Source organism: Lissotriton vulgaris, chromosome 1_1 (genome assembly GCF_964263255.1).
Source record: "Lissotriton vulgaris chromosome 1_1, aLisVul1.2, whole genome shotgun sequence".
NCBI classification, from domain to species: domain Eukaryota; kingdom Metazoa; phylum Chordata; class Amphibia; order Caudata; family Salamandridae; genus Lissotriton; species Lissotriton vulgaris.
The window spans coordinates 2,091,033,034-2,091,059,444 of NC_141685.1; the positions used below are offsets into that span (position 1 = coordinate 2,091,033,034).

The 26,411-nt window shown below is 44.8% G+C and overlaps 1 protein-coding gene across 1 annotated transcript in view; it reads left to right on the top strand.

Moving 5' to 3' along the window:
• The window catches only part of VWF (von Willebrand factor), a 1,126,314-nt gene that overhangs the window by 976,882 nt on the left and 123,021 nt on the right, over positions 1-26,411 (top strand). Inside the window, exon 45 of the mRNA XM_086921215.1 lies at positions 16,318-16,504. Within this exon, the coding sequence (XP_086777341.1) occupies positions 16,318-16,504 (187 nt within the window). The remainder of the gene's footprint in view (positions 1-16,317; positions 16,505-26,411) is intronic.

Genomic DNA, 26,411 nt, shown 5'->3' on the forward strand with positions numbered 1-26,411 from the left:
ATTTTCCATAGTAGTACACATCTTGCACATTGAATTCTACAAGCCGCCCTCTGGCACTCTCTCCTTCTCCCCACATATACACTTTGTATGCGGAAAATCTGCCGTTCTCGCAAGTTCTCTGCTGTTCCTTCCATCTGTGGGTGGAAATATATATATATTTCGATTCTGATTCTTTTAATCAGGAGCAAGGCAGTTGTACTCTTTAATGAGGTTGGCGCACACTCACATTTCCCTCAGGTGTGATAACAACGCCATTGGACTTGGATTAAAACTCTAGGTGTGTTCATGACACTCCTAATTGAGTTGCCATTATGAGTTGCGTTAATAGGTATTTACACCCCAGACAACTATACGTTTTCCAGTGTCTCCAGGCCTGAAATGATGGGGTCCTCAAACGCTGGTAATTCAGGGACAGAGACGCCAGCTCCAGAGTCATCTGGAGGTCTACGGAGGCTGCAGCCCCTACCCCCATGCATCCTGCAGCGTAGGGGAACAAAAGAAACTCCCCACAGCAGCAAAACAGAATCCCTCTCTCCCACCACTGCTTGCCCCGCTTTTACCCACCCCCCTCGCCACCACAACCAAAAGAAAACTCCCTTTAATATTTACCACCCGCTCCAAGCAGGTGGTAAATGTTTGCGGATCTGGACAGGTTATTTTCCTAAAAAGATGTAAAGGTGAAATTAGACTCGGTATTACAGAGGCTTTTATCACCCATTTCATGAGAAATAACTTGTAATCCCCATTATCTCATGGAGAGATGCCACACTTTACATCTGGCCCTAGTATCTCACCCGCGGAGATAACAGGGACATTTTCTAGTAAATAACTCAATGCTGTGCAGCAAACAAAGATAATGTTGCGGGGAATGAGATTTTGATATCTTTTCTGATTACTTTGATACCTATCTCATTCGTTCTTTTGGATCGATTATTTTCTGTCATTGAGTAAATGACAAACCCCGCATAAGTTAGATCAACCCCATAAACTGACGCAACTCTGAAGAACCACTTATGACTGATAAAGTTTTAAAAGTTTAATATAAAATTAAGAAAAGTTGCATATACAATCCTCTCAGGATAAGATTCAATAAGTATACAGGAACTAAAAGGAACATAAATTCCCTAAAGAACCTAAATCTACAAACGAATACAATCAAAGTCAGTTCCAATATCAACAGATTAAAAAGCATAGACACAATTTAGTTCCGTTGCGTCATCTAAAGAAAGAAAATAAACAAGTTAAATCTGTCCCTACTCTATGCTAGGTGACATCCCTACTTCGCAAGTTCCTTACCTAAAAAAGGTGTCAGCAGTTTGACTTCCAAAGAAGTTCAAACTCTCTTAGCCTCTAATGGTAACTTATGTCGAGAAGCAGTACCCTCTCTGCCTACCCATCCGCTCTCTAAGGGTCCTCGGCCTACTGCTCTCTTGCGCTCTGCTCTTTCTCTCTGGCCATCTACTCATGCCATCTGCGCTGCCTTCTCCCCGGGGTGCTGTCCCTAAAATACACAATCACAGTATGGGTGGAACGCCCCTTTGACGCCCCCCCACGTATTTTCACATGATGTCATTTCTAGCTCTTTCCATGGCTTCATCTCTTCGCGTCGTCCGTTAAGTTGACCTTTCTCCTTCGGCACCATCTTCGTCTTTTTGCTGGTGACTTCATTGACATTCCATTTGACACTTTCGGAGCAAAAGTCTATCACCTCAGCAGAACTCTACTCTTTACGACTATGTTCTTAACCTTCTTTGGTCCTGTGAACGGTCATTTCTAAACAAGACTCAAATTCCAAGCGTCTCTTATCACGTTTAGGCCATAAACTTCGTCCGGCATTGTCACCTTAAATCTAACAAGACCTTTGACTCTTGGCTCGCACTTCAGATCAAGGCTATTCACGACTCCTGTGAGCCCACTAAATTACATACAGCGGACTACACTCCTGCGAACCCTTGGTCAAGTCAGGTTAAAATCACACATGACCAAACTCTTCTAACATTCCTACAAACTCTTCTACACAGTATAACCTTTAACACACATTTATATATAATCGGATTTAGTAAATCGTTTGATTATACTTGAATACATTTTATATAGAATACAACTTTATATTCTCGTTTGTTACACAGTGCTATATATGCTCTGCACATTTCTTCGCTTTCACGTTTCGCCGCTTCCTTCATTTTATAATTACACACGTACATGAATTCTGTTTGCACATTCTACTGTTCGTAAGCATTTCTACACATTTCTACATTAGCCCACTATGTATATAGGCCTTTTAATTCTAATGCATATTCTAAAGTAAATACAAATACATTTCCTATTACTTTGGTTACATCGGTTAACATTACGCTATATGTGTTAACTTCACGTTACAGATTCTACGTTTGCGTTATATGCTTGTGAATATGGTATGGATATACTTTTTATTCAAATTGCGCTCTCTCAGTTCCCCCCTTTGATGACCTCTAGGGGTCATCACTAAATGCAATTTGAATAACACCTTACACAGAACTAGTTACAAGATTCCCTCTTTTTATCGTTTCGAGAGCTCTTAAACTTTTATACTGTTGATCTTGTAAAGCAGCTAATCTCCTTTCTTGCTCTCTCATGGACCTTTGTAACCGGTTCGACCTATACCATTTGTACAATTTCACTAACCCTAACAATGTGATTATGCAAATCAATATTATTAACACAGGTTTTAATATGTACCACACAACGCTTTTACCAAGGTTGGCAAATCAACTTCCAACCTTTCCTACTCCATGACCTACTTTTTCCCAAACATTTATTTTTGTCAAATCTTCTATTTCTTGGTGTATCTCTGTAATGTTCCTTATGACTTTCTCAAGTGGTTTTGAATTATCAGGAATATAAGTACAACATTCCTGAACCTTCAAAGCCTTGCAAACTCCGCCCTCTTTCGCTAGCAGAACATCTAAAGCAAGACAGTTCTGAAGAACCATTGCTCTAATCGACTGCATCTCTCCTTCTACTAGCATTAATGACCTTGCAGTACTTGCAGATAATCTATCTACAACTGTAGCTAGTCTCCTGATCTTAACATCGTTAAGGATTAAACCTAACATAGGAAACATTGCTCCAAATATGTCTCCTACTACTTCTGCATCTCCTACTTCCCTTTTCGCTCTTGTCGAAGCCTTTCCTTCTATGATCGCTAAATCCTTTGCATGATATATTTTGGGGAAGACAATTGCCAAGTAACACGAACCATACCAATTGTCAGGCAGTTTTACATAGGCATTTCTTCCACATACAAAATATACATTAGGAATAGCTTGCATCCCTTTCATAAAATCCTTCGTATAATACTCTAACCTAAAAGCATGTTCGCAATTAACTTCACCTACAAATACACTCTCATAATATGTCTTGCTTCGAGTTAAACATAACTTTCCTTTCTGCCTTCTATCCAAAGCTATTGGACCATTGCTACCTTTCTTTTTATGTGCTTTCTCTTCTTCGGTCCAATCTGTTTTCCACTGTCCTGACATTTTTAGAATCTTCTGCCTTCTGTACCGGTCATCTACTTGTCCTATGAACTTTTTCTCGACCTCTGATACTTTGCAAGTCAGATTATTCCTGCGTGCATATGAAGTATCTAGTGTATCCCAAGGAAGAAAGAATTTGGCTAGTCTATCCTCCTTTTTATAATAGTCCCACTTATTCATTTGTTTATAATTCGGAACTTCAGGCAGCACCGAATCATAATTTGAAAAGTAGTACTCGAACCCTTCTCTACCATAAAATATACTGAGCAGTAAACTACATGTTATCCCATAAGTCAGTGGGAGATGATGATATCTGATGCCTTCATCTACAGAAGCCGGCAATTGCATACAAACGTAACAATCCTTGGCCTCCATGGCATCGATATACTCGTATAATAGCTTGGCATATGCGTTTGACCTAAAATTTCCCTGTGACTCGGCTACGTGTAACCTACGAGCTTCATCTGCCAGTAACGCTTTTTCACGGATCACATTGCTCTCCTCCTTCTTCCCAACAAGAGCAGGTTTCAAAGTCGTTACAGGCTTTATATCTGCTGTTTCTTTTTCATTTTCATGTCCTACTATGTATGATATGGTGACTACTGTAATAATGAGAAAAATTACTACTGCTATTAGTGTACCTACTATGCATTTGGCTTTTCGGTTTGGGTTGCCGTTCTCCATGTTATCAAACAGCGTAGCTCGTTCTTTTGCGAAGAAAGTTTTCTTTGCAAGTCCTTATTTGCTTTCTCAGTCTGTAAAGTGCTCTTTATCAACAAAAGTCTCTTTTTGCACAACAATGTCTTTTTCTCTTCAGCAACAGACAACCCTAACCCTTCTCCGTCCTCTAAATGTAATCCCTAATTTTATTCTTCTTTCCACTCGGCTCTAGGTTATCTTCTTCTTTATAGCTTATATACAAAAGTCTTTATGCATCTACAATATTTCTCGTACCTGCAGCTCTAATAACATGTTCTAATAATTCCAAACGAATGACTTTTTCTTCTGGTTCTGGTATTTGATGACCAAAAGTCGGAAATTCTAATCGATTTAGCACTAGATCTTTGATCCGACTCAGGTAAGGGGGTATGGGAAGTGTGAAAGTCAGTAGCCCCTCAGTCTCGATTCCAGGCGTCAACATCCATATCTCCACTGCCACAAATGGATCGAGATCGATCACCTTCACTTCTTTCACTCTCCCAGATTTCTGTCCCCAAGACATCTGCTAGATAAGTCCACTCTGGGGTGGCGTACCTTCTGCAGGGCACACGTACCCTTCTTGATCTTCTTGGACTCTCAGTGCCTGAGTCTGTAGTTTCTTCTTCTAGATCCGACTCTTCAGAGATCGGGACAAGGGTTCTCTCTTGATTTGCTTTTAAGCTTGGCCTTCTCCTTCTCTCCGGCCAACTAGCTTCGTCACTCCTTGTCCTCCTACTCCTTGTTCTTGGACTTGTCTCTTGATCACTCACAGCTTGTTCGGTGTCTGATTCGAACTCCCAAGTACTCTCTTCTCCTGAGACGATTTCGGTCCCACTGGTGTCCTGACCGTCGTCAACCTGTTCCAACACAGGCTCAGCCTCTTCGATCACCTCTACAGCTTGGCTTTCCCCCTCTGTGGCTTCTCCGCTTTCCGCTGGATTCTCATCCGAGAGAGGAGCTGTTTCTCCTAGAGGTGTTGGCACTCTTCGGGTGTGTGAGGCGTGTATCCAGTTTGGCAAGCCTCCACACTTTACTGCAGTGTTCGTAACAAGTATGACTTGAAACGGTCCTCGCCAGCGCACATCTAGACAGTTCTTCCTGACATGTTTCTTCACCAGGACCCAGTCCCCCGGACACAGGTCATGGCACAAGTCTTGTGCTGATGGAACCTCTGCAGCCTGGACCTGGAGGACACAGAATTAATGGCATCAGATAGTCCCTTGCAGTAGTCCAAGATCAAATCGTCTGTGATGTTCAATAATGCTGCAGTCGGAACCGATGGCAATCTCATAGCTCTCCCCATTAGCACTTCATGTGGAGAGAGACCTGTTTTTCTATCTGGTGTGCTACGTATGCTCATAAGAACCAATGGAAGTGCATCTGGCCAACTCAGAGATGTCGATGAACAAACTTTGGCAAGTCTGGATTTGATTGTACTGTTGATTTGCTCCACAATCCCTGAAGCTTCTGGTCGATAACTGCAATGGAGCTTCTGATCGATACTCAAAGCTGAACACAGCATCTTCACTATTTCGCTGTTAAAATGAGTTCCTCTGTCCGATTCCAAAGAGGATGGCACCCCAAACCTCGGTATCAACTCTCTAAGTAACAACTTTGCTACTGTAAGTGTATCGCACCTACGTGTAGGGTAAGCTTCAACCCATCTAGAAAATATACAGACAATCACTAAAACGTATCTGAGTCTATTGCATTTGGGCATTTCGATAAAATCCAGCTGCATTCTATTGAAAGGCCCCCCAGACCTTCCTATGTGACTCAATGTGACTGGTGTTCTCTTTCCTACGTTTAGTTGCTGACAGATCGCACAACGCTGACATACTGCTTCTGCCGCTACTCTAAACTTCGGATTAAACCACGTTTGTCTGAATACTATCACCATAGCATCTCTACCTATGTGTGCTGATCCATGCAATTTCCTTGCCATTGGACTAACAAGTTCGTTTGGTAAAACTGCTCTCCCATCTGCAGAGATCCAGAAATTCATTTCACTTTTAGTACATCCAGCTGTCTCCCAGCTTTTTTTCTCATCATCTGGTGCATTTTCCTGAACACATTTCAACTCGTCCCACGTATCTACAGTGTCTAACAACATTGTTAACTCAGTTCTTTCTTGTATTCCCCCCACTTTTACATTGGTGTGAGAATATCCCTGTTCTGCACAGTATCGTGCAACCTCATCTGCATAACGGTTACCTTGTGACACAAAATCTACATTTTTCGTGTGCGCGGCACATTTGACAACCGCTATGGCTGTCGGACCTTGCAATGCTTCTAACAATAGTCTCACAAATTCTCCATTCCTAATGGGAGAACCCGAGGAGGTCATGTAACCTCTTTGAGACCATAACTGCCCGTAATCGTGAACTACCCCGAAACCATACTGGCTATCGGTGTATATGGTGACTCGAATTTTGTTACCTGCTAAACAGGCACGCGTCAAAGCAATAATTTCAGCTACCTGAGCGGAATGTACTCCTTCCAGGCAAGCGGCTTCCACAACTCTGGTAATAGTACAAACTGCATATGCTGCTCTCAGCTGACCGATATCATCTCTTACGCATGAGCCATCAACAAAGAATATTTCATCGGGGTCAGTCAATGGCTCATCTACGATATCTGGTCTCGGTTTGGTGCATAGTTCAGTCACATCAAGGCAGTCATGATCTGTACAAATTTCATCATCAATCTCATTTGGAAGTGGCATCAAAGTAGCAGGATTCAAGACGGAGCATCTCTTTAGGGTCACATTCTCGGCAGCCAATATGACTTGCTCGTAGCGTGTGAGCCTGCTATTCGTCAGATGCTGAGTCTTAGTCCTGGTCATTAACAATTCCACAGAATGCGGTACGTACACCACTAACTGATGTCCCATTACCACACTTTCACTCCTTTCAATGCTGACACCCGTTGCAGCTACGGATTTGAGACATCCGGGCAACGCTGCGGCTACTGGGTCTAATGTAGCCGAAAAGTAAGCAACTGGCCTACGCGCATCTCCGTGTATCTGGGCCAAAACTGCTTAAGCGCAACCTTCTCTTTCGCAGCAATAAAGCATAAATGGTTTTTTGTAATCAGGCATTCCTAAAGCCGGGGCACGACACAAGTCCTCCCTCAGCTGCAAAAACGCCATCAAACAATCTTTGTCCCATGGTACCGGATCACTCACTCCTTTGTGCGTCAGTTGTAGTAAAGGTTTTGCCTTCAGTGAAAAGTTGGCTATCCACTGCCGACAATAACCGACCATGCCTAGAAACATCCTGACTTCTCGTTGGGTTTTAGGCGCGTTCATTTTCATGATCGCCTCTATTCTGTCTGGAGACACCTTCCGTTTTCCCTTTTCAATCCTATGGCCCAAGTATTGCACTTCAGTCAGACAATATTGCAATTTACTTGGAGACACCTTGTGTCCGTTCTCGGCCAAGTGATTTAACAAGGTGATGGTGTCTACCCTGCAAGCTTCCTCAGTTTCTGACGCCACTAGGAGGTCATCTATGTACTGGACCAGAACCGAGTTCATGGGCAGCACTAGACTTTCAAGATTTTTCTTCAACAGCTGGTTAAAAATCGATGGGCTTTCTGTATACCCCTGGGGAATACGGCACCATGTTAAAACGCGATTCTCCAGCTTAAAAGCGAACAGATATTGGCTCTCCTCATCTAAAGGAATCGAAAAGAAAGCCTGGCACAAGTCTATCACTGTGAACCATTCAGCTTGGAACGGTATCTGAAACAATATCACTGATGGATTCGGTACCACTGGACAACATGAAACAACGATATTATTAATCTTTCGAAGGTCCTGCACTATTCTGTATTTCCCACTAGGCTTCTGCAAACCCATAATCGGAGAATTACATGGACTTCCCACGATTTCCTTCAGTATTCCCTGTTTAATCATGGATTCGATCACAGGCTTTATTCCTGCAATCGTCTCCGGTGTCAACTTATACTGTGGTGTTCTTGGATACTCGGCATTGGGTTTTACCATGATCTTTACTGGTTCTACCCCTTTGATCAGTCCTATTTCTTCTCCGGTAAAATCCCACACCTCAGCTGACACTTTCTCCCTCAAGTCCTGTGGAAGCTCCTCCACTGTTAAGGTAGGATATAGTTCCACGCATCCCTGCGAGTTTACAACCTTAAAATCGGCATCATCATCGTTAGTCAGCACTTCTACTCCTTCAGGTGTGCAATATATTGTGCAATTCAGTTTACACAACAGATCTCTTCCTAGCAAACACACAGGGCTAGAATCACAGATCACAAACTGATGTTCGTCACTGTAATTCCCTATTTTTACTGACACTGGTTCTGTCAGAGGATTTGTCATTCTCCTATTTGCGACTCCTACCACCTGAATCGTTTCTCCCGACATTGGCAGACCTGGGACTACCGCTGATCTCAAAGTGGATCGAGTGGCCCCCGTATCCACCAAAAAGGTCGTAGGACATCCAGCTACTTCAGCCTCTACGTATGGTCCTCTTTGATCTACCTCCAGGGCTGCTCCTAGAGTACAGTCTTCTTCTCTATTCACTCGTTGTCCCGTAAGGGGATCAACGTAGTAGCATTCTTCTCCTCCTATGAACAATGGCATTTGTCTGTAGGTTTTCCCTCCATTTGCAATGCGAGGCGGTTGAGGAAACGGGGCTCGAGGAGTCTGAGTCCCCCCTTTGACAAACTTTCCCTTCGGAACTGCGGCTCCCTTAACCACGTTGTTCTGAACCTCATCCTCCTCCTGTTCTAATTCCCCTGTCTCGACATTATAAGGACACTCGCGTCTCCAATGTCCCACCTCGTTACACTGATGGCACCTCGTTGTCTTTTTCAGTGTTGCGATATCTACTCTCGGTCTCGGTCTTTCTTCCTCATCTCTGCTTTGATTATTCTGTTTCTTTCCTAGTGTTCCTGTTCCCTGTTGCCGCTGTCCACCCTTTCCGGCTGACTGCATCTGCACCAACATCAGCTTTTCCTTAAGTTTCTTTGCCTTCGAATCTATTTCATCGCTACAGTACCTCGCATACCTCAGAATCTCATCTAAAGGTTTGTTTTGCCAACAGATCAAATGCTGTTGAATCATTAAGCTTATGTCTGGTCTCAATCCTAGGACAAACTTTGACACAAACTGTCCTATGTCCTTGGGATCCATTACATCCAACCCACTATACTGTTTGAATGCTTTCAGCAATCTCTCATAGAACTCGTGAACGGTCTCTTTTGGTTCCTGAGTTGTTCGATCTATTTTAACCCAGTCTATGTCCTGCACCGGCACTTTCTCTTTTAACCATGCAATTACCCTTTCGTATTTTTCCATGACTCTATCTGATGGACCGTTTGTCCGAGCATCTCTCGGAGGCTCACAAGCGGGCCATTCAACACTAAGTTTGCATGCCGTCCACAAATCTCCGGGTACTACGATATCAAATAGGGTGTTCAGATCGATCCACAGCACCTTAGAGATCTTCACGAACCTCTCTACCTGCTTATACCACTCCACGGGGTTCTCTCTTAGCTTGGGGAAAGAATTAGTAAATGCCGCTAAATCCCCCCTACTCCAGGGCACATGGACGTAGTTTCCGTTCGCGATTTCTCGCAAAGGGAAAGCTTCCATTCGCATTATCTCTCCATCCTGGGACCTCGCAAGTGTACTCCTTCTGACGGATCCCCTCTTAGACCATCTTTCCTCCCATTTATCCAAATCCCTCCACACTCTGATACTCAGGATCAATTCTTTTATGTGTACTTTTAGCCCAATCGTCCTACGCTCATCTAGATCCTGATCCGTGCAATTTAACCTATGGTTGCCCTGTAAAGCTTTGGTTTGTGACATGTCTATCATATACCTGTCTGCCAATTCAGATAATTTTTCATGAGCTGACCTGGCTTTCCGAGTAACATCCTTGGATATAAACAGTATTTCATCATGATCATACAGCTCTAACCTTTCCATTGCCACTGTGCCGTCTATGATTTCATCCAAGTCTGATTTCAAACTCATTACATCGAGCCGTTTTGCTTTTATTTCAGCTCTCAGTACGTCAGTCCTAGGTTGTTCGCTTACATCCCTCTCACCTCCACTATGCGGCCTACGTCTAAGCACAGGTGAGTTATGAGGAGTTCTTCTTCCTTCTCTTTGTTCCCACCTCTCCAGATCCCAAGCCTTTCCATCCTCCCTTGGGGTATGGTGGAACAATGTTCTATCCCCCATCACTACATTCTGTCTCTTCGGCTCGGTTTCTCTAGATACAAGATAGGATCCCCCGTTCTGTTCTAAACCACTGCAACTCCCTTGCTGTCTGGTGTCGCTCAATAAACGATAAGGTCCTTCACGGTCCTCCATGTTCCCGCGATCTCGTTCGTGATCACCGGATGCATGGCGAGACGTTTCGCGACTCCCTATATTCTCATGACTTCGCCCGTGATCACCGGATGCATGGCGAGACCCTTCGCGACTCTCCATGTTCCCGTGACTTCGTCCGTGATCACCGGATGCATGGCGAGACCCTTCGCGACTCTCCATGTTCCCGTGATTCCAATGTCGCACATTTTCGCCCGGGGCATGGTGAGTGCACCTGAAACTATCTCGGTACTCCTGCGTCCTTCGTTCTCCCTCACTAAGGATGAGACGAGGCACTCCCCCACACCCTGTACTCCTGTCGTCGCACATTTGCCTACTGCCACTGGTGGTATGGCAAGTATCTCCTTTGTTTCCTTGACTCCCTCTCTCCCACTCTGGGCTGCTTTCGCCAGCTCCGCAATGAGAGAGGATCCTGTTATCCTGATCTCTCCCTTCTGCTTCTGTTTCTAATTGTTTATTCTGAGTCTCTTCGGCAGCATCCCATTCTCTCAAATACTCCCTTAATTCCTTAAAGGTTTTTGGTCTCGGTCCCCTCAAATCCATCTGTCCTCTTTGACCCCCTTGTTCTATCCAGGGACCCGTTGCTGAATCTAATGGGGTACTCCGACTCATTGGTCCTAGCAACTGCCTTTGAGAATTGATCGTATTATTCCTATTCTCCATCTCTGCCCTTTCCCTGTCCCATCGTGCCTGTTCCTCCTGCTGGACTCCCTCTGGGTTATAGATTGACACTATAGGGTCTATGGTAACAGGTACTTGTAGAGCATCCGGCAATTGATATGACCTTGCGTGCTCCGGTTCTGGTACCTTCTGGACCACGAATCTTCCTACTACTCTCTGTTCGGGACTAAATTGAGGTACTTCCTCACCTTTCTTGGAATCCCACTCTGTTACTGGTAGCGGTTTACATTCCCCCCACCTAGCTCCGTCCCCTTGCTGTAGTACGGGACTTTCGGCTTCTCTGTTGTACGGAGGTGGTCTATCCATTAATAGCCTCTCTATCAGATCCTCATCTGGCTCGCTATCCTCATCTTCCTCTAGGGGTTTCTTTTCTCCCGTAACTTCTAGCATCGGGTACAATTTGTCTGCTTCTATCTTTTGCACCCTCCACTTTTTAGCTTCATCATCCCATTTAGCATCCTGCACTGCTTTTACCGATCGTCTCACTCTTTCTTGGCGCCTCTTCACGCTCTTTTCGTGTGCTGCTCTAAACCATGCACTAAGGGCTTCGAACTGTGTTGGCCTCGGTAGAGGTCTCGTTGCGTGCATTACCGCTTTCAGTTGGTTCAATACTTCTAGCTTAAATGTCCCGTATCTCGGAAACGTCAGTTCCTTATTCCCTTCCGTTAGCTTATTCCACTCAGAGATCCATAGTATCGAGTGTAAGCCTACATTTACTGCCATATGATAAGCTGGTGTGCCTTCTGGTGGAGCTTCTTCTCCTGCATACAAGTTTCTTCTATCTCTCCTAAAGATTGCCCTTAAACGTTTAAAACACTTCATTTTCGATAATCTACGATTTTCTCTTATTCTCTTCCTTGTTTACGTCCCGATGACAAACCACCAATCCCTGTGCGACTCTCGCTAATCGGCCTATCTCAGCGCGGTTCTACACCAACCGGCCAATCTCAGCGCGACTCTACGCTGACGTCACTCGTCCCCTCTGCAGCAGTTCCCCTCCTTTCTCAGCTCGTCTCGCGGTCTTGCATGCGTCTCATTCATACGCCGAAAAATGACTACTTCCGTCCAAGCGATCACTTTTCTCTGACTGTACGGCCACAGTCTAACTGTAATTGTCACCTCAACTGGCGAGACGTCTTCCTCTCACTTCAGACGCTCGCCTTAACTGATAGGTTACTTACACACAGTAAACGTACGACCAGCGTCCGTTACTCATACACTCACTCTGTCGCTCCCCCTATCATCGGTCCGACGGGCGATCAATGGTACCTCATGACCCCCTTTCAATGGTAGACAATTACTCTGGGTGTTCGATACACCCGAACCACTTAAGCCCTTCACTGGATCTTAAGATTTTATCCGGTTGCGCGCGCTCACAACCTTCCCTCAATCACACTACAGGCATTCAACTCCGCTTGACATTACAACACAGGTACAACATAAAACACCGCAATCTTACAACGCATGACCCTTATACTCACTCTCGACCGACTCTGCTGCTTTTCTCTCGGCGCACCGTCAGCACCTTCTTCTGCAGGGATTCTTCTTCTGGTCGTCGATGACTAGGGACCTTGGGGTAATCTAGACCTGACCTAGGTTGTCTTCCTAAAGAAGAAAACCATCTTTCTCTGCTACCAACTGCGGGGAATGAGATTTTGATATCTTTTCTGATTACTTTGATACCTATCTCATTCGTTCTTTTGGATCGATTATTTTCTGTCATTGAGTAAAAGACAAGTTAGATCAACCCCATAAACTGACGCAACTCTGAAGAACCACTTACGACTGATAAAGTTTTAAAAGTTTAATATAAAAGTAAGAAAAGTTGCATATACAATCCTCTCAGGATAAGATTCAATAAGTATACAGGAACTAAAAGGAACATAAATTCCCTAAAGCGCACCTTTCAGGTATTTTCAACCATAGCTGAATCAGCGATCTGTTCATCTGCTTATGGTGTTCCGCAAGGGTCCATATTGAGCCCTCTATTGTTCAATATTTACATCAGACCCCTGGCCACGATTGTAGAAGACGCCGGTCTGTCTATTTATTCCTATGCAGATGATACGCAGATCGTGTTCTCCTTGTCTGACAGCAGGTCTCAGGACACCTCTGCCCTTAAAATCGGCCTTTCTAGGGTGGCAGCCTGGATGCAGGTTAACCTGCTAAAACTCAATGGTGAAAAGACCGAGGTTATCATACTTGGTAAACATAAAGATCTGTGGGGTTCCAGACATTGGCCTAGTAATATGGGCCCACTGCCTACCCCCGTGCCAGTTGTTCGTAACCTCGGCTTTCTAATCGACGAGAAACTCTCGATGCGTCAACAGGCAACTAAGGTCGCTGCAATCTGCTTTAATACTCTACGCTGGTTGCAGAAGATCCTATGGATGCTGCCTGAGTCTACTCGTCGAACTGTTGTCCAGGCTCTTGTAATGTCTCGTATCGACTACGGCAATGTGCTCTATCTGGGAGCTGATAAAGCTACAATGAATGTTCTCCAAGTTGTGCAGAACTCAGCTGCCCGCCTTCTGTGCAATGTTCCTCGCAGAATGTCTGCAACACAAGCCCTATGTGACCTTCATTGGTTAAAAATTGCTGACCGTGTAGCTTTTAAAACTTTGTGCCTTATGTTTAAGATCCATCAGGGTTCTGCTCCTGCATATTTGCACAATCTTGTCCGACCATATCAGCCAAATCGTTCCCTTAGGTCATCAAATCAAGAAAATTTTGTAATTCCTAGAATTCGCTTGACAAAAATGGGAGGTCGCTCTTTTGCCCATTTGGGGCCGAAGATGTGGAATGCTCTTCCATTGACGCTCAAAACGGAGACTAATCTTTTGGCTTTTCGCAAAAAGCTAAAAACCTTTCTGTTTTAGGTGATCAAATGTTTTCTGCTTTCCCTGCTTCAGCAAATACCTATCCCTCTTCTTTAGGCTGTCCCTGGCGCCGGGAAACCCTTTATGGGTAGCTGAGCGCAATATAAATTCAATAAAATAAATAAAATAAATAAATAAATTCCCTAAAGAACCTAAATCTACAAACGAATACAATCAAAGTCAGTTCCAATATCAACAGATTAAAAAGCATAGACACAATTTAGTTCCGTTGCGTCATCTAAAGAAAGAAAATAAACAAGTTAAATCTGTCCCTACTCTATGCTAGGTGACATCCCTACTTCGCAAGTTCCTTACCTAAAAAAGGTGTCAGCAGTTTGACTTCCAAAGAAGTTCAAACTCTCTTAGCCTCTAATGGTAACTTATGTCGAGAAGCAGTACCCTCTCTGCCTACCCATCCGCTCTCTAAGGGTCCTCGGCCTACTGCTCTCTTGCGCTCTGCTCTTTCTCTCTGGCCATCTGCTCATGCCATCTGCGCTGCCTTCTTCCCGGGGTGCTGTCCCTAAAATACACAATCACAGTATGGGTGGAACGCCCCTTTGACGCCCCCCCACGTATTTTCACATGATGTCATTTCTAGCTCTTTCCATGGCTTCATCTCTTCGCGTCGTCCGTTAAGTTGACCTTTCTCCTTCGGCACCATCTTCGTCTTTTTGCTGGTGACTTCATTGACATTCCATTTGACACTTTCGGAGCAAAAGTCTATCACCTCAGCAGAACTCTACTCTTTACGACTATGTTCTTAACCTTCTTTGGTCCTGTGAACGGTCATTTCTAAACAAGACTCAAATTCCAAGCGTCTCTTATCACGTTTAGGCCATAAACTTCGTCCGGCATTGTCACCTTAAATCTAACAAGACCTTTGACTCTTGGCTCGCACTTCAGATCAAGGCTATTCACGACTCCTGTGAGCCCACTAAATTACATACAGCGGACTACACTCCTGCGAACCCTTGGTCAAGTCAGGTTAAAATCACACATGACCAAACTCTTCTAACATTCCTACAAACTCTTCTACACAGTATAACCTTTAACACACATTTATATATAATCGCATTTAGTAAATCGTTTGATTATACTTGAATACATTTTACATAGAATACAACTTTATATTCTCGTTTGTTACACAGTGCTATATATGCTCTGCACATTTCTTCGCTTTCACGTTTCGCCGCTTCCTTCATTTTATAATTACACACGTACATGAATTCTGTTTGCACATTCTACTGTTCGTAAGCATTTCTACACATTTCTACATTAGCCCACTATGTATATAGGCCTTTTAATTCTAATGCATATTCTAAAGTAAATACAAATACATTTCCTATTACTTTGGTTACATCGGTTAACATTACGCTATATGTGTTAACTTCACGTTACAGATTCTACGTTTGCGTTATATGCTTGTGAATATGGTATGGATATACTTTTTATTCAAATTGCGCTCTCTCAGTGTGTATAGCGCTGCCCTCGGGTAGAGAGCAGCACATACCCGAATGTACTAAATATGGCCTACTGCTTTACTCTTCCCATGCACAAACACCCTGTACATCACCGTTCTAAGGTGGGTGTGCACTCTAGTATAGGTTTTGCGCTGAAAGTATACTCTTCCTGTAAAAAATCCAAAGCTTAGACCATTTCTTTTTTTAATTTCATACATTGGATGCATGCTGTACAGTGGAGCACACATCCAGCGAATGAACTGTTTGGAAAATGTAAACATTTTTCCTACTTAATGCCTATTTTAAGGAAACGTTATGATTTTTGACTCAGAGGCAGGTCTGATAAGCTCTGTAGATTCATAAAAAGCCATGGGAAAGCCCAAGTACCACCAATGTAGTGTGCCCCCTTAACTTAGTGCAAGGCAACGCAAACCTCTGTTTGCACTACTTTAAAGGCTACTTTCCAGAAAAACTAAAGTGAATACTGTATCAACACGTTATGCCTCTTTGTGCCACTTGACTTTGTGGAAGTGAAATATATTGATACATTTGCCTTTAAATATACTAGATAGCTAGATGTCTTATTTAGATCAATCACAGGGTATAAAATGTCATGTTTTCTAAATGTTAAACTGCTTGCACAACATTCACATCAGTGTAATAGGAACGCCTGCGGCTGACAATGTATTCCACTTTGGTTACAGGTTGGAGACATGTGGCATTCAATTTACGACCCCTGTGTCATCCATGAATGTATCCAAGTAAATGATGACGTATTTGCTGTACAGAAGAACGTGTCATGCACTCCTCTGGATACGCACAGATGCCCTGTGGGATTTGAGCTGCAGTGCAATGATGATGGAACAGGGTGTTGTCCTTCTTGTCAGTGTGGTAAGTCTCGAAAACTACTGTTCTAAATAGTGATCTTTCACATGTACATTCATAACACGTTTATAATCTATATCCAAACCCCTCGCCCCTGGTTCTGCTGTTCTGCGCTGGCAATAATTACTAATGACTGAAATGGAATGATAGAAGAAAGAAGGTTCTATTTGTTAAAGTTTTTTTTTTATTTTTTTTTTTTAAATTTCCAAATATTCTTTATTGAAAGTAAATTTTCCATATACAAAAACAAAAGCAAAACATTCGTAATACTTGTACCGTTCTTGCAAAGTTGCGGCCTGGTGGGGCCACGTGAGAAAGAAAAAGGAAGAGAAAGAAAAGGAGGGGGGGGTCACTGTTCCAGATATGCGTCGAGAGCTTCCCACATGTTATCTTTAGCGGTATGATTCGCCGTCTTGTGCTTGGCAGTGATATTGTCAGCCCCCCGGAGGAAAGTTACCCAGTTGAACCAGCGTTTGAAGGTGGCTTTGCTAGTGTCCTTCCAGTTACCCAGGATCGTTTTCACCGCAGCCGTCAGAAGTACATCGACCAGGTCTCGTACTTCTTTGGACTGAAGTTCTGTTGATAGGAAGGCAGTGGCTATCCCCGCTTGTCCTCTTTGTGTCTTGCTTCCTGTGACTGTGTCTATGACGTTATAGACCTTGCTCCAGAAATTTTTGATTTTGGGGCATTCGTATAGCATGTGGGATAAATCTCCTGTTGTCCTCTGGCAATTCCAGCATATACTGCTCTCGCTAGCTCCAACTTTCCCTAGTTTCGCTGGTGTCCAATGCAGCCTGTGGAGTAACCAGTATTTGGTTTGTGCTAGTTGTGGCGTGATTTTGTTTTTGGACGCTGCCGTCCATAGTCTGGCTCTTTCCTCCTCGTTTAGAGGTCTTTGTATGGTCTCCTCCCAAAAGGCCAGTGTCTTATTGTTTAGAGTTGTGGTGCGTGGTGTGATTAGCTTGTAAATTTGCGCTGTTTGGTGGCCTGTCTTGTTTAGGTTTTGTGTGTATTGTATGATGGTGGGTATCTGTTTCGAGAGGCTTGCTTTGGTGACAGCCGCTTTGATTTTAAGGAATTCATAGAATTCCTTGTTTGGTAGGGAGGTTGTCTGCTGTAGTGCCTTGTAGGTGAGTGGGTTGTTCCCTGCTTCTAGTTGTGACGGCGTTGTGATGCCTCTGCTGTACCATTCCTTGCTGTCAAGTGTTTTCCCCTTGTAAGTGATTTTTGTGTTGTGCCACAGTGATTCCCATTTGGTGCCCTTGATACTTACTGCCATTTCCCTGTCTACTCTCAGCAGCGCTGTCTTTGTGTTGTGGATTATCGCGTTTTTGGCCTCTGGGTGCTTGTGCGCCGTGAGGGCCATAATTGGGTCTGCGCCACCTAAAATACTCATTTCCAGGTCCAACCATACCGGCATGTATTCTGGTGTGGGGGCTATCCAATGTATTCCCTGTTGGGCAAGGCATGCCGTCTGGAAGGCCTTGTAGTTTGTGAGATTCAGTCCGCCCTGTTCTTTTTTGAGTCTGAGTTTCGCTAAGCTGATTCTTGGTTTTTTTCCTCCCCAGAGGAACATGTTGATGCTTTTGTCTATGCGTTTGTGGAAATCGGTTGTGAGTGTGAGAGGCAGCATGGAGAGCATGTAGTTTAGCATGGGAGTGACCATCATCTTTATTGTCTCAATTCTTCCCCACCAGCTTATGAATTTAGGGCCCCACGTGTCTAGCCTGGACTTAATTTTTTTTAACATCGCCTCCTCATTGTGATCTAGTGTCGATCTTAGGTCTCTTCCGAAGAGGAGGCCTAGGTATTTCAGTGGTTTTGTCTGCCATGTCAGGCCTGACGAGCCCAGGACAGTCTTGGTGGTGTGGCAGTTCATAGGTTTGCATTCGGATTTCTCCCTATTAAGCTTGTAACCTGAGACATGCGCATATTCTTCTATTGTTTGCACGAGTGCCTCAATTGACTCTTGTGGGTTGTTTGTGGTGATCAGAATGTCATCCGCGTATGCAGCTAGCTTGAAAGCTTGACCCTCTATCTATATCAGGTATTGATACTACTAACAGGTTAACCACTCTAAATAACTAATGAAATTTGTTTTCTCTGCATTATCTGGTAAGAAATGAAAACAAGTTATATGTAGGAGCTGAACGGTTGAGATCAAAACATGAAATGTGGGTCCAATAAGAGAGACCTAAAGAAGCTAGTAGACAACGAGTGCAGGATTAATTTGGGAAACCACCGAGCGATGACACACAAAAAACCCCAAAAAATTCAACAATAGAATTGTTAAAAAAAAAAAATCACCTTGCCCAAACCATGTAAGAAACAGAAAACACCATTAGGTCTTTTAAATCTACTCCAGATGGGCCATCTGAAATCTGAACAAATATTAATACAAATGAATACTTTTTTGTCTTCAAGCACGTTTAGAATTTATATTAAAATCCAACTCTACAAAAACAATATTACCCCAAAAAGTATGCAATAAGTCGAAAGTTGGACTATTCAAAGTATAAACTCATGTAGGATGCCTGCACCTGTGACCTTGCACCTAACTATCACACAATATGCATTTTGAAATAATAAATAGAAGACGATATTAAACAAACGTGGCAACCAATAAAGCAAAGCCTCCGACAATTATGTTAGCCTTCATTAATATATTTCCTAGTCATTATTGGGTACTTTTTACCAAGTGAGGAATTCTGTTTGTATAAATATATGTTATTGTCTTACAACTTGTGAGACCTTGAATTTCATTTGATGTAATTAAAATGAGCAAGTGATATAGGTATGCACTACCCAGGCAGGACTAAAAAAAACTGCAGAAAAGATCTGTGAGTGGACAGGTCTTGAATAACAAACAAAGGAGTAGGGAAGAGGAGGTCTTAGCAACAAAGGAACTGTATTCTTCAAAAAATTTCTGAAAGATGATAGTACTGCACTCCCTCGTTATAACTGTCCCTCAGACGATTGTACAGTTTGGGAGGAAATATTTCCTTCTGCAAAGCAATGAAGTGAGAATCTTTATTGAGCAGTCTTTCTGAGTCAATCACAGTCTTCCCTTTCGATGCAAGAAAATATTTCCCGATCAGTGAGCCTTATATACGAGGGTATCCATCTAATTAACTTAGCCATTTTATTTTAGTGACATGTATCCTTCCCTCCAAGTTCACATACTGTTTGGTTGAGACCCACTGTGGTGCATCTGTGCCGCTCTCAAATATGCCTCTCTTTATAGTTGCATTCCCACTCTCTTGACTTCACAGGTCTAAAATCTGGGAAATATGCTCCTATTAACCTAAGGAGGTCTTTGAATGTCATTGCTGCTTTAGAGATCCCTTCTCATTGGTGTGCACATGACCAACCAGAGGCATACCCTTTGCAGTTCCTCTTTAAGTCAGGGACCATCATGGTCAATTTTGCTACTCAAAGCACGTGCATAAGACTTTATATTCTCCCACTATAACATTGTTTTTTAAGAATACTTGAATCTATTTTTCTCATGTTAAGCACTTGCTCTAAATGTTGTGCACTGTTATGTTATGGTATGTTAATTGGAGCTTATATAGTGCGTAATCACCTGCAGGTCTCTTAGCTCTTATAGAGAAAACTCAGAAAGCCACAAGAGTCCCATGCCCAGGCAGAATTATACTGCAACCAGAGCTTCCCTGAACAAATACGTCTTGAGGCCTTTCCTAAAGAAAAGGAGGGCAGAGGTTTTTTCGAAGGTTCTCTGGTAGTTCATTACAGATTCGGGGAATTTGGAGTGAGAATGCTCGGCCACCTTTTTATGCCAGTTTGACTCTTGGAAGAGCCAGCAAACCTGCCGTGGATGAACGCAGTGTGCGTTCCGGCATATAGTTCACCATGCGTTCCTTAATGTAGCTTGGGACCTGACCAAAAATGACTTCATGGTCAATGCAAAGGCCCTTAAACTTGGCTCTCTGTTTAACCGGGAGCCAATGTAGCCTGTGCAGCAGGGGGGTGGCATGAGCCCATCTAGGGAGCTTAAAAATAGCCTAGCCTCGTCATTCATGATCACCTGCAGTTGTTAATTCGTTTCTCAGGGAGACCAATATACATCGCATTCTCATAGTCCAACCTAGATATGATTGTGGCAGAAATGATCATCTTTAAAGAGGTCTGTGAAAGTAGGATAGCCAGCTTCCGCAATTGTCGCACTAGCCCCAGGCAGGTGCCAACCACCGAGGACACTTGATTGGTCAGGGAAAGTTTGACATCGATCTTAATGCCCAGACTTATAACGACATGCGCTGGCCTTGGGGCAGTGCCAAGTTCCTGCGGCCAGAAGAGATCATTCCAGTGGGGTGAAGTGCAGATTTGACCCTATTCATCAGGCATGATATCCGAGCTGAATTTAGGCTAGGGAAGGTCGTGAGCCTCGCATCCGGGTTACAGGGGAGTTGGGTCCGGTCTTTGTCTGACTGAAGCATTGGGCTGTTGTCTATATCAGTGAGGATGTACCTAACTTTCTGGAGAAAGAAGTCCTGGAATTTATTACAGTCCGTTGCAACCACTGCCAAATTTTGTTCTGACTTCTGGCTAAGCTCCTATAAAATTCTAAAAGTTTCTTTCTGTTTATTGGTGGCCTCCGTTATTCTGGCCTAATAGTATTCACCTATCCTGACTATTATGGCCTTTTTATATAGCGTTAACAGGGCTTTATAGTGTGCGAGTACCTCTGGATGGTATAATTTACGCCATGATCTTTCAGCTTGGCGGAGGATTTGTTTCGTCTTTCACATATCTTCATTATACCAGGGGGCTCCCTAGCCCTTGTCTCTTATTATTTCCGTCTGAACCGTTGCCACCTGATCTATAGCCTTTCACAGACTTCCCATTAGTGCTTCACACTCCTGATCTGGGTTATCACATGAAGTTAAGTTTGGGAAGTTATTGGACAGGGCAACAATCAGGTTGTCTGCGTCGATCTTGTTCCAGCTATGCATCCTTCTCAACTCAGGAGGGGAGCAGGGCAGTTGGCTGGCCAACGGGACCCAGCAGCTGATTAAATAATGATCTGACCAAGCACAGGGGCTGATATCAGTGAAGGTCGTTCGTGGCACAGAGGTCCAGACCAGGCCAGAATATGACCGTTAACATGGGTGGGGGTGTCAACCAACTTGGAAAGTCCCATCATGCTCATTGCGCCATCAAATTGACTGACAGTAAGCTCACTAGGAAATACATCCCACTGATAATTAAAATCACCAACCACTAGAAGGAGTTGGAACCGGAAGCAGAGGTTACTAATGATTTCCGAAAAGGCCTCATTAAACTTAGGGGTTGCTCGTGGGGGGCGATACACTACCACGAGAACTAAGCAAGAGGACTTAGTGGCAATTTTTACCCCTAAATGTTCCCTAAATGTCTTCACAATCCACATTTTCAGCCACAATATTTGTAACCGTCAGCCGCTTGTCATAAAAAAAGGCTACCCCTCCTACTCTCAGATTTTCCTGTCTGTTGTGCCAGTGGACATCGAAGTTCCCCGGGAGCGCTGGAAAAACATCTGGGGTAGACGACTCCCCCAGCCAGGTTTCGGAGACAGCTAGAACATCAATAATCCCCCCGGAGAAGTGGGAAGACCTCTACACAATGTTTTTGCAGTAACCGAGTGTTCAAGGCCGATTTTTTTTTTTTTGCAAATTTCATTCACATATACTGCATACCTCCGCAAACCGGAGACTGCTGAACACATCAATTATACAACAAATATGTTGTTGACTTTTATAACGTAACAAACCCTTCCTCCCACCCCCCGATTGGGTCCATGCCACAAAGAAAAAGAATTACATCTCTGGAACAATACACTGAGCCCATCAGCCACCCTGCAGAGCCCAACCTTCACACACCCATCAGTCTGGCAAGCGAGTGTCCCTCTCTGACAGCGGATCTAGGTCCAGCCCCAGGTAGTCTGCCCATCTTTTTCATATCTTAAAATGTTTACGGGGGGCACCACCTGGCAATAAAGACCGGCAGTTCGAGCCCCATGCAAAAGTCCATTCCATTTTTCCACGCAGCCAATGGCGGAGCCCAGGGCGCCTTCCCAGCCCTGGCAATGTCCCTCTTCACCAGCGTGAGACCTAAGAACAAAAGTTGCCTCTTGCATTTATTGCTTCCAATTCCCTCCATTACATGCAACAGGGCTTAGCACGGCGTGTATGGAAGCTCCCATCCCAGCACCTCCGAGAGGCAGGAGAACACCCCCATCAAAATCGATGTAACGCAAGACAACCCCAGACTGTGTGCAGAAAAGCGCCCTCCTCTGTCCCACAGCGGAGACACTCAGGGGAACCAATCATTCCTGCCCTCCACAAGCGCACTCTGGTGAAATACACTCGATGAAAGTATTTGAATTGTACCAGTCGCAGGTGTGTAGCTATTGCCACCCCCGTGGGCTTGCCAGTGCCTCCGCCCAGTCCTCTTCCTCCAGTTCGCCCACATCCCCTTCACATTTTGTCTTAAGCCTCCATAAATCTTTGGAACAATGAAGGACCAGTGTCTGGTAAATGCGAGAGATCTTACGGTCAGGTAATTCCCCCTTAAAGACCTTTGCTTCAATTGGGCTGAAGTCGGGGAGAGACTCCAGGCCCTCTAGGCTAGGCGCCAGCGCATGTCGAAACTGCAAATATCTAAAAAAACTGGGATTGCGGCATCCCATATTCGTCTCGAAGACCTTGGAAAGATTTAAGCGTCAGGTCTGTCATCACATCTCCTAGGGCGGAGATTCCTATAGAGTCCCAACCCTGAAAGCCAAGTAAAGCTGCCAGTTGGGGCAAACGCCCATGCCCCCAGAGAGGAGTCTCCCGGGTTAGGACATTCCACCACCCCATCCTGCTCTGAGCCCGCCTCCAGACATGAAACACCACTTGTGTGACCGAGGGAAGAAGCTTCCGAAGCGGTGCGGAATATAGCAGTGTGTGCAAAGATTTGTTACCCATCAGCAGCTGCTCAACCGCATAGGCCAGGTCCCCTCTATCCCCGTACCACCACTCGTTGAGAACTAGCAAATGTGCCGCCTGGTAATAGGAGAGGACATCAGAAGTGGCAAGCCCACCAGTTTACGAGGGTAAGTGAAAGGTGCGTAGGGCCACCTTGACCGCACCCCTCTCCCACAGGAACCCTTCCAACGCCGAGTTTACCTGCCGGAACCAGCAGGCAAAATCTGGTAGGGGTGATTTTGCAATTGATAGAGGAGACGGGGAAGCGCTACCATCTTGAAAATGGCCGACCTACCATAGATCGTCAGAGGCATGCGAGACCATACCTTAAGATCTTCCCGAGTTCGCTCCCACACCGGGACCAAATTACGGTCTCTGGACATGACCGGTGTATCAGACAGAAAGACCCCCAAATACTTCATCCCCCCCGATGCCAGTCGAAGGGCTGAGGCCCATTCCCCCACCCTCAGTCCACCCCCCAAAACCCACAGCGTGGATTTACACAGATTCATGTATAGCCCAGAGATCTCACCGACAATCTGAAGGATACGCAACAATCATGGCCCGACCTATCCAAATCGGTAAGAAAGAACAGGACATCGTCCGCGTAGAGCGCTATCTTATCTGTGAGACCCGGCGCCCATCTAAATCCCCGAAGCTGGGCTTCAATGCACACCGAAGCCGCCAGCGGCTCCATGGCGAGCGCGAACAGGTAGGGGGAGTGGGGGCAGCCCTGACGCGTACCCCGCTGGATCAGAAAGGAGCAAGAAATTGCCCCACCTACCCACACCGAAGCTGTAAGGTCTGTATACAATAGCTGCAGATAAGCCAGAAAACGCGGGCCGAGATTAAGCCGCTGCAGCAGAGCAAACAGGTACACCCAGCTCAAAGAATCAAAAGCCCTATCCATGTCCGCCAGCAGTAGTGCTGTCGGCTCCCCAAGCTGCTCCTAGGCCGATATTGCAACATGCGAACGTCTAATATTATGGCGGGTCACCTTCTGAGGCATGAACCCGGCCTGATCCGGGTGAACCAATTCTGTAATATGTGGCTTAAGCCGGTTGGCCAAAGCCTTGGCCAAAACTTTGGCTTCCACCTTGAGAAGAGAAATGGGGCGGTATGACGTATGCTGCTCTGGAGGTCTGCCTGGCTTGAGGAACACTACTACTTCCGCATGTCTCCATTCTGGAGGAAACAAGCGGCTCTCCCGCGCTTCCTTCACCACCGGTCAAAGATGTGGGGCCAGCTGCACAACAAAACGTTTAAAAAACTCGCTGGGAAAGCCATTCAGACACGGAGCCTTTCCGGGACTCCCCAAGGGCCGTACCCAACTCATTTTCTGACAGGGGCCTATCAAGTTGCTCCCGCACCTCATCCGAGACGGTCCTAGGAGGAAGATCATCAATAAACGTTATAATAGCCTCTGCCTCGAGACATTCTTTGGGCGCGTATAGGTCCTCATAATATGTCGCAAAGCTCTCTGCAATTGCGGGGGGTTCAAGAATATGCGCTCCCACTGGGTCTAAGACCCGGGGCAACGGCTGGGCGTGCAGGGTGCCCTGGCACAGGCGGTGGAGCATCTTGCTTGACTTATCCCCCCATTGATAGACCCTACTACGCGTTGCAAGCCACGCCTGGCGTGCCTCATCCATCAGTATTGCAGTGTATTGTTGCTGAGCCAACACTAGCTGCCTTCTAGCCGGGCCTCCATTTGCCTCCCAACCCCTGCGTTTCTGCGCCTCCATATCTGCCTCCGGACGCACCAAATCCTGTTGCCGCTCCCTCCACACAGCCACACACCAAGAAATATCTACTCCTCGTAGCGTGGTTTTCAATGCCTCCCAAAGTACCGCTGGAGAGTCAACCGACCCCACATTAACTGCCAGATATTTATCTATCTAAGGCCGCAACTTTAAGTCCTAGTGGAGCACCCTTTCCCACCCTTACATGGGGAGGAACCCTCCAAGACCCTAGTCCTACCGCACTCCCTCGTTTCTTGGAGAGCTCCCCCTTTCAACCTTGAGATTGAACTAAGTGGAGTTGTCCAAATGTCCCTTTTCCTTAACTCTGACTTAACTATTTTAATCTATTATTTCGAAAGGTGCGTCTGAGACTCCAGCCGATACACCAGTGTCCTATGTATGGTGTGGGGGGCTTTGATTCTGCTAGGGGATTTTTGTGGTTTGCAGTATGTAAAGGTGCACTTCTTTTCTTCTGCTTCTCTGCTCTCAACTGGTGCTGCACTGCCCGAAGACCAAAAATATGACTCTGGTCCCTTCAGTGGGCTCAGGAATGATCTTCATGCCTCTATCCTTCAGGTTGTGCAAGGAGACACAGCAGTTCTGGGCTGCAGCATCGTCCACCATCTTGTTTCCCTCATGTGTTATAAGAGGGTAGAGCACAAAACCTATGAATTTTCTCAAACTTGTACCTGTTCCTGTGACTTGGAAAAAGGTCCATGGGTAGCCAACCAGTTACACTACGCAGGGCGGGTTCCAGCGTGTTCTCAGAGATGGAAGCCAGTGCATAATTTTATTGTATAATTGATATCCTTATATCCTTGGGTTCCTCCTAACCTTCAATTGAGCTGTAGAGCTTGCTGTTTCTTTAAAAGAAGCTTGTAAAAAAGTATTTTGCCTTATGTTAAAGCTTAAATGTTAATCTTGATAGAAGACACGTTCTCACACGGATTGAATGTAGAATATGAGACAATAATAGTCAGTCAGAGTGATCGATTGTAAACTAGAACTTTACTTTTCCCTGCCAGGCAGGTGTACGAATCATCCTTGATTGCTTTCCGATTAATACCGCCAAAAAGTTAGATAATGGAAGAACTTTGATTTACAATAACGGGCATTCCATTCGAGAAGATTACTGTTGATGTTGACACTACAAATTATATAACCAGAAATAACTCCCAAACAGCTTTGCAGTTGTTATTA